General features: G+C 51.5%; 1 protein-coding gene across 1 annotated transcript; it reads left to right on the top strand.

Moving 5' to 3' along the window:
- Positions 1-4251: 4251 nt before the first annotated feature.
- CENPB (centromere protein B) lies at positions 4252-7144 on the top strand. Its single transcript, XM_032605354.1, has one exon. It carries the CDS (start codon positions 4505-4507, stop codon positions 6314-6316), a length of 1812 nt encoding a protein of 603 aa, XP_032461245.1. The 5' UTR covers positions 4252-4504; the 3' UTR covers positions 6317-7144.
- Positions 7145-9275: the final 2131 nt, after the last annotated feature.

The raw sequence follows: 9275 nt of genomic DNA, 5'->3' as shown, positions 1-9275 counted from the left end.
ACAAATACGAGCCACATATGTAATTTAAAATTTTCTAGTAACTGCATTTAAAAAAGTGAAAAAAAGGATTTCCCTGGTGGTGCAGTGGTTAAGAATCCGCCTGCCAAGGCAGGGGACACGGGTTTGAGCCCTAGTCCAGGAAGATCCCACATGCCATGGAGCAACTAAGCCCGCATGCGACAACTACTGAGCCCGCGTGTCACAACTACTGAAGCTCGCTTGCCTAGAGCCTGTGCTCCGCAACAAGAGAAGCCACTGCAATACGTCCACACACTGCAACAAAGAGTAGCCCCCACTTGCCGCAACTAGAGAAAGCCTGAGCACAGCAGTGAAGACCCAACGCAGCCAAAAATAAATAAATTACAAAATAAATAAAGGAAGGGTGTTTAAAAAACAAAAAAAAAGGAAAAAGAAACTTTAATATTTTATTTAACCTATTTTAAAAGTTATCATTTCAACATGTTATCAATATAAAAATTTTTAATGAGATGTTTTACATACTTTTTTTTGGTACCAAGCCTTCAAAGTCCAATGTGCGTTTTACACACACAGCACATCTCAATTTGGACTTCCCAGAATGTTTTATACCTTGCTTTCTTTTACTTGATATATTTACTCAATTCCCTAATGCTGAACATTTATTTAAATGATGCAACAGATATGCATAGAATGAAGTCCTAAAGAGAAACTGCTGGAAGGAATGGACTTTATTTATCAAAATCTCCTTTTCCCTTTCCTGAATCTCATTTTCTCAATCTGAGTTATTGAAGAACAGGGACCAAGTCATTTCCATCTCTCCCGTCTCCCAGAACCTTGAATAGGCCCAAGCCCAAGGTTGGTCTCTAACCCCCATATTCTACTTCTAGAGATTTCTCTTAAGAAGGTGATAAAAGTACACAGAGATGTATGTTCATAATAACAATGAAAAATGGAGAGCAAGCTGAGTGTCCTTCAATAGGGAACTAGACAATAAAGGTGGTTCCTCTATACTGTGCAATAGCTGAAGCATTTAAAGAGAACAGGTATTGGGAGGGTCGGGATGCCTGGCACCTGGCAAGCCCAATAATAATTGCTGATTATTGAATGATTACCTATTGGGCTCTTGGAAAATGATCTTTTGGAGAAAGGGTTCCTAGAGTAAAAGAATTTTGAAAGTCATTGATGTAGATATTTATTGACATGAGAAGATCTTTACAATACGGGCTAAAAAATATTATGCCAAGCGTGGTCCCATTAAAAATAATATGCACAGGGGACTTCCTGGTGGTCCAGTGGCTAAGACTCCATGCTCCCAGTGCAGGGGACCCAGGTTCGTGCCCTGGTCAGGGAACTAGATCCCACATGCCATAACTAAGAGGTTGCATGCCGCAGCTAAAGATTCCACATGCCACAACTAAAAGACCCCCGTGCCGCAACTAAGACCGGCGCAGCCAAATAAATAAATTTTCTTTTTATTATAAAAAAAAATGCACAGATAAGTATCCTAGAAGGGTATTCTCTGAGTGATGGAATTAATGGTGATTAAATGGTTTTATCCTAAAACTTTTCTGTATTTGAAAATATCTTCCAAAGAACATAATTTGGAATAATATTATAATAATAACATAATTATAATTTTTAGATTAATTAAAAGAACATGATCTCCATCTGGCAGTTCCTCAAACATTTAAACATAGAGTTACCATGTGACCCAGCAATTCCACTCGTAGGTATATACCCAAGAGAAATGTAAACATATGTCCTTGCAAATAAATATTTATAGCAGTTATTTATGATTGCCAAAAGGTAGAAACAACCCAAACGTCCACCAACTGACAAATGGATAAGCAAAATGTCATATATCTGTACAACAGAATATTATTCAGCCATAAAAAAAGAAAGAAGTACTGATAAATACTATGTCACGGATGAATCTTGAAACATGAAGCTAAGTGAAAGAAGCCAGTCATAAAAGACACATATGATATTATTCCATTCATATGAAATGTTCAGAACAGGGAAATCTATAGACAGACAGTAAATTAGTGGCTGTTTAGGGCCAGCCAGGGAAGGGGCAGGGAGTGGATAGGGAGATGATAGCTAAAGGTTATGGGATTTCTTTATAAAGTGATGAAAATGTGCCATCTTTCCAATTCTCCACCTTAGGAAAGTCCACAGTCCACCTTCCCTTCTCTTGGCCTAGGCTGTCCAAAGCTGCCCATGAGGCCTATACCCATTCCACTTACATCATCACTATCCTTTGTGCCTCTCAGCAAACTTTCCATTTTCCTTTTCACTTTACTATTATTTTAAAAACATTTTTGGCTGCACCACACAGCATGTGGGATCTTAGCTACCTGACCAGGGATCGAACCCTCACCCCTTGAAGTGGAAGTGCAGAGTCTTAACCACTGGACCACCAGGGAAGATCTCCTTTTCATTTTAAAAATCCTGTAGTACTTGCTATTGAAGAAAACTTGGAAAATTCAGCAACGTAGAAAAAAAAAGCTCATCTGTAGTCATTTCACCCAAACAACCATTGATTATAAGTCAGGATGGGTGGGGAGGCAGGAGGACATACATGCACATGGATGAAACCTCCAAAACTGTAGACTTGGTTTCCTGAGGGTTTGTGGGAAGGAGTCCTCAGCCAGGTGGTCCTACATTTACTTCTGCACAGGGACCTCACACCCATTATGGGCCAAGCATTGATCTGGCTCCTAAAGGAAAAAATCTCCCAAGTTTTCTTCTGGACCTTGTGATTGGAAGGATATTTTTTATGTCATGAGGTGGGGGAAGGGGGAGAAGCTCTCTCCAAGTAAGACACAAAATCCAGAAGCAATAGAGGAAAAAACTGACAGACCTGTCTACTTAAAGATTAAAAACTTCTCATATCTGAGATTCCCTAGGCTAAGTAAAAGGACAGTGGCAGACTGGGATAAAATATTTATAATATATTTAAAGATTTTATGTCCAGAGCATATGAAGAGTTCCTAAAAGTCAACAAAAGAGAAACAAGGGCAAAAGATATGACTAGAAAATTCTCAGGCTTCAAATGGCCAATAAACATATGAAAAGAGAAATGCACACTGAAACAGCAGTGAGTTATACTTTCTTCCCTTGGCTTCCAGAACAGCATATGAGCTTGAATTTCCTCCTACTGCTTCAGCTGCTCCTCCTGTGTTTCTTGTTAGTTCTTTCTTGAGCCCTTAACCTTGGAGAACCCCGGCACTGTCTTTGGTGCTATTTTATTCTTTGTCTACACCCATTTTCTTGAAGCCTCATCCAGCCCCAGATCCTCAGCCTGTCCCTCTGGGTCACAGCCTTCCTCTCTGCCTACTCCTCAGGCTACTTTAAGATTTTTTTTAAAAAAACACTGCAATTCATTCATTGTTTAAAGAATTTGTCATGTTTATGTGTTTGGTGGAGGAAGAGGTTTCAGGGATTTGTATGTATGTATGCTTATGTACATACATGACATTATTTCTATAGGTGCAAACACATTTATGGCTAAATGCATGGAACAGTACAGAAAGTGAGACACCGAGATGTTATCAGTGTTTATCTATGAATTGTGGGATCATCATCAACCAGATTTAAAACTATACTGTTGCTTATAAAAATAACCTAAATGTGTAACAATAGGCCCTATCGATTAGTGTTCAACCATAATTGGAACAATATGCAACTATTAAAAAGTTTTTTGGTAGTACTTTATCAGTAAGGCAATATTTTCATCACTTGATGCCAGGTAAAACAGCAGGAGATGCCAATACACAGTCTATATCGTCTGATGCCAGTTTTATGCGATAAATTTTTAAAGAAAACTGCATGCGCCTAGAGAAAAGACTGGAAGTACATGTATCAAAATGTGACCTGCGCATCTCTCCAGGTGTTGGGGTGAAAGGTGCTTTTTAGTTTCCTTTACTTTTCAGTTTCCTCAAAAAACGTGGGTTATTTTTACCTTAATAAAATAAAAAAGACAAAACATAGTTGTTATTCTTTATAAGCAACAAATGGCTGCCCACCCGGCGCGGAGGCCGGGCACAGCGCCCCGGCCCGCACCGTTGCCGGCGGGTCACCAGACGCCCGAGCGCTGGCCGTTCAAGCAGGCCGAAGCGCCCCCGCGCGGTCGGTCCGGGGCGGGGAGGAGGGTGGGCACGGAGGGCTGGAGGCGGTGCCGGGCGTCCCCGCGCTTCCCGCGAGATCCCGCTCTACCCGCTCCGCCCTGCTCGCCGCGCTCCCAGCTCCCCGCGTCGCGGCACTTCCTGCCTTCCGCTCCCGCGCCTCCCGCTCTTGCCCGCGCCCGCCGCCTGCGGCCCGCCGCCCGGCGCCGCGCCCGCCGGCGCCCCCGAAGGTGCCCCCGGCCCGGCCGGGTCGCCGCCCCGCCCGCCGCCCCGCGAGCCGCTTTGTCTCGGGCGGGGCGAGCAGGAGAGGCCGCCAGGTGCCCCCCGCCGCGGGCCCGGGCCCCCCGCCCCGGGGCGGCGGCGGTGGCGCCGGGCCCCGGGGCGGGGGGCGCGCCGGGATGGGCCCCAAGCGGCGGCAGCTGACGTTCCGGGAGAAGTCGCGGATCATCCAGGAGGTGGAGGAGAACCCGGACCTGCGCAAGGGCGAGATCGCGCGGCGCTTCAACATCCCGCCGTCCACGCTGAGCACCATCCTGAAGAACAAGCGCGCCATCCTGGCGTCGGAGCGCAAGTACGGTGTAGCCTCCACCTGCCGCAAGACCAACAAGCTGTCTCCTTACGACAAGCTCGAGGGGCTGCTTATCGCCTGGTTCCAGCAGATCCGCGCCGCTGGCCTGCCGGTCAAGGGCATCATCCTCAAGGAGAAGGCTCTGCGTATAGCTGAGGAGCTGGGCATGGACGATTTCACTGCCTCCAACGGCTGGCTGGACCGCTTCCGCCGGCGCCACGGTGTGGTGTCCTGCAGCGGCGTGGCCCGCGCCCGGTCGCGCAGCGCTGCCCCCAGGCCCCCAGCGGCGCCCGCCAGCCCGCCCACGGTGCCCTCGGAGGGCAGCGGTGGGGGTACCACGGGCTGGCGCGCTCGGGAGGAGCAGCCGCCGTCAGTGGCCGAGGGCTACGCCTCCCAGGACGTGTTCAGTGCCACTGAGACCAGTCTGTGGTACGACTTTCTGCCCGACCAGGCCGCGGGGCTGTGTGGCAGTGATGGACGGGCACGCAAGGCCACCCAGCGCCTGAGTGTCCTGCTGTGCGCCAATGCAGATGGCAGTGAGAAGCTTCCCCCACTTGTAGCCGGCAAGTCCGCTAAGCCCCGTGCAGGCCAAGCCGGCCTGCCCTGCGACTACACCGCCAACTCTAAGGGTGGTGTCACCACCCAGGCCCTGGCCAAGTACTTGAAGGCCCTGGACACCCGCATGGCTGCAGAATCTCGGCGAGTCCTGCTGCTGGCTGGCCGCCTGGCAGCCCAGTCCCTGGATACCTCGGGCCTGAGGCATGTGCAGCTGGCCTTCTTCCCGCCAGGCACCGTGCAGCCGCTGGAGCGTGGAGTGGTCCAACAGGTGAAGGGCCACTACCGCCAGGCTATGCTGCTCAAGGCCATGGCAGCACTAGAGGGCCAGGATCGCTCAGGCCTGCAGCTAGGCCTCATGGAGGCCCTGCACTTCGTTGCTGCAGCCTGGCAGGCTGTGGAACCTTCGGACATAGCCACCTGCTTTCGTGAGGCTGGCTTTGGGGGTGGCCCTAATGCTACCATCACTACTGCCCTCAAGAGCGAGGAGGAGGAAGAGGAGGAGGAGGAGGAAGAGGAGGAGGAAGAGGAAGAGGAAGAGGAGGGTGAAGGGGAGGAGGAGGAGGAGGAAGATGGCGAGGAAGAGGAGGAAGGGGGGGAAGGAGAGGAGCTGGGGGAAGAAGAGGAGGTAGAAGAGGAGGGTGATGTTGATGACAGTGATGAAGAGGAAGAGGAGGAGGAGGAGAGCTCCTCTGAGGGCTTGGAGGCTGAGGACTGGGCCCAGGGAGTAGTGGAGGCTGGTGGCAGCTTCGGGGGTTATGGTGCCCAGGAGGAGGTCCAGTGCCCTACCCTCCACTTCCTGGAAGGTGAGGAGGACTCTGAGTCAGACAGTGAGGAAGAAGAGGAAGATGAGGAGGAGGAGGACGAAGATGACGAAGATGATGATGAGGATGGTGATGAGGTGCCTGTACCCAGCTTTGGGGAGGCCATGGCTTACTTTGCTATGGTCAAGAGGTACCTCACCTCCTTCCCCATTGATGACCGTGTGCAAAGCCACATCCTCCACTTGGAACACGACTTGGTCCATGTGACCAGGAAGAACCATGCCAGGCAGGCAGGAGTTCGGGGTCTTGGACATCAAAGCTGAGCCACTGGGCCTAGCCATGCCCCCAACCCGGATGTGGCAGCACCAGCCCAGGGCAGAGGACTCTCTGGGCAGCTGTTGTGGATGGAGCCAGAGTGGGGAACCCCAGATCCTTTAGTGATGTTCTCCTGGTCTTGTGACAGGCCCAGTCACCTCGGTAGGGCCTGGGGCTGGTGTCAGCCTCACTGCCTGCTTATTGCCTCTTTCTCAGAATCCTCTTTCCTCCCTATTTGCCCCTGGGCTTGGGGGACCAGGTGGGGAGGGTGGGGAGCTGTCCGGTGCTACCACACCGTGCCGTCAGTGGACTAGGCCACAGTAGCAGCCAGGGATGGACCCTGGAAGCTCCTGGCCAGAGAGTGCCTCTCCCCTCTGCCATCCACACCAGGTCTTTGGTGGGGGGGACCCCAAAGCCATTCTGGGAAGGGCTCCAGAGAAAAGTCCAGCCTAGGACCCCGCAAGGCTGGCAGCCCCGCATCCCTGCCCCGAGGCCGCCTTGAGAAGCACAGTCTAACCGCAGGCTCCTGGGCCTGCCTCTGCCTGCTTCCCCACTTCCCCAACCCCTTCCTCTGGCCCAGTCCATGTTACTTTGGCCCTTGCTTTTCTTTCCAGATTGGAGGTTCTCAAGAGGCCCTCCAGAGGAGTGGTAATGGGCACTTCCCTTGTGGGCAGCTGCAGGCCCCATGCCTCTCCTCCCTCTCTGGCAGGGCCCTATCCTGGGCAGGGGTCCTGGGGCTGGGCCCAGAGTCCAGCCATCCAGCTGCTCCTTTCCCAGTCTGAATTCAATAAATCTGTCCACCCCCCTTTTGTGGGAGTGGACATTTTAACAGCCAAGGGTGCATCCTTCATGGTCTGGGCTTGCGTCTGTCTTGGGGACACTTTCTTTCCCGGTTCCCTTTGGTCCTTGCTCTGGTGGGACAAATGTTGAGAGAGTGGCAACAGCCCAGGCCCTGACCAGGGTGAAGGGCAGCATGTATATCTAAGTGTTGCCTAGGCTTGGGTGGGAGGGGTCTTCAATGCACCTGCCTGGGGGTGGGTTTGAGCAAGCTGGGCCTTGCACTGCTTTGGGGTTAAAACTTTTGGGTCAGTTGGCTGGGACAGGAGGGAGGGAGCCAACAGTCCCTGGAGGGCCAAGTTAAACTGTGGGCACCTCGGAACTAGGCTTATCAAGGACCATTAAAGAAGATCCCTGCAGGAGAGGGGTCGGAGGGCAGAAAGAAAGGAGTGTTGGGGCAGCTCCTGTGGTCCAGGTTGGAGTTTGTAGGGGCATACAGGGCATCTCTTGTATGGTGCCTTAAGAGGGAGTCCTCTAGGCCTTTCAGTGATTGGCATTTCCAATTCTGGTGGCTATCCTTGGGAACAGTGTCAGGATGGAGGTGAAATTGCTGGGGACACATTGCACCCCCAAGAGGTTAGCCACTCCCTGTGTGGTACCCTCTGGAGCCCACCCCCCCCCCCCCCCGCCCCTGTCCAAAGGTGAGGACAGGCCCTCTGCTGATCCTACCCAACCTTTCTCTTCAGGGCCAGCTCGCCCCTCCCGGGCCCTTTGTCACTGAGGCCCTCAGGCCCCAGTGGTTCTAGTGAGGGGAGGGCCTGAGCTTGAGCAGGCCAGCAGCTCTGGGCCCCAAACCGGTTTTCCCACCTCTTCTGAGGCTGGCACATCACCCCTGTGGTTCCCTGCCCCCACCTCCTCACAGTTCCTCCTCTCTCCACCCTGGAATGTGGGGGTGGGGTGGGGGGTGTTGCAGGCAGTTATCCAAGTCATCTTTTTAAACAAGAAGGTGGAATGACTTTCCCTTCCGTACCTCTGGCTCTCAGGGATTCCCTCAAGACCTTGAAGGCTTCAGAACTAAGTGAAAGCAAAAAAGCAGTTGGGATTTCCGGCCCCCATCCAGTCCCCATCTGAGCCCCGGAGGATGAGACAAGGAAGCCCAGCCTACCCCCTGGCCTGCTCTGGAGTAAATATGTGGGAGCAGTAGCCTTCTCCCCAGGTTCCCTTGGCCAACCCAAGGCCCTCACCTCAAATACTAACAAGGCAAATACTTCCATTTGTCTCCTGCCAACAAGAACACCTCTTTTGCTGGAACTGAGATCATCTCATTAATGATAACACCAACTGACATTAATAGGGCTCTTGCTGTGTGCCAGGCTCTATGCTAAGTACTTTAGATGCTCACAAAGCCCCTGTGAAGTAGGTAAAACCATGAGAAATACAGAACAGAAAGGTTCAGTAATGTGCCCAAAGCCAAACCACTAGTATGTGGCAGAAGCAAGCTCTCTCCCCAGGCTGACTCCAGAAGTGCCCCTTTACTAAGGAATTCCTAACCCTAACCATATTCCTAAAGGAATTGCTTACTGACTCAGTTTCTTTTTTTAAAAAAAACTTTTTATTTATTTATTTATTTTCGGCCGTGTTGGGTCTTCGTTTCTGTGCGAGGGCTTTCTCTAGTTGCAGAGAGCGGGGCCACTCTTCATCGCGGTGTGCGGGCCTCTCACTGTCGCGGCCTCTCTTGTTGCGGAGTACAAGCTCCAGACGCGCAGGCTCAGTAGCTGTGGCTCACGGGCCTAGTTGCTCCGTGGCATGTGGGATCTTCCCAGACCAGGGCTCGAACCCGTGTCCCCTGCGTTGGCAGGCAGATTCTCAACCACTGCGCCACCAGGGAAGCCCCTGACTCAGTTTCTAACCCATGCAAGAATAGCTCTTGGAGATGAGGGATGTGGAAGTGTCTACAGGAGCTCTTGAAGCTCCTGTACCTATAACTAACCCCTGTTCCCCCAGTCCCCAAATACAGGTCTTCTGTAACTACCCTTCCCATTCTCTCTATTACTCCTCAGGGACGGTAGGTGAGAACCATCCCCATTTCATGAAGGAGGAACTAGGGTTCAGGACTATAAATGACCTGCCCAAGACACTGGCCTTGAGCTCTGGTGCTCTCCCTGGGAGTCTGGGTTACATATAAAATGC

Source organism: Phocoena sinus, chromosome 15 (genome assembly GCF_008692025.1).
Source record: "Phocoena sinus isolate mPhoSin1 chromosome 15, mPhoSin1.pri, whole genome shotgun sequence".
Lineage (NCBI taxonomy): Eukaryota > Metazoa > Chordata > Mammalia > Artiodactyla > Phocoenidae > Phocoena > Phocoena sinus.
The sequence above is the reverse complement of the archived record's forward strand: the minus strand, read 5'-3'. Positions and strand labels throughout refer to the sequence as shown.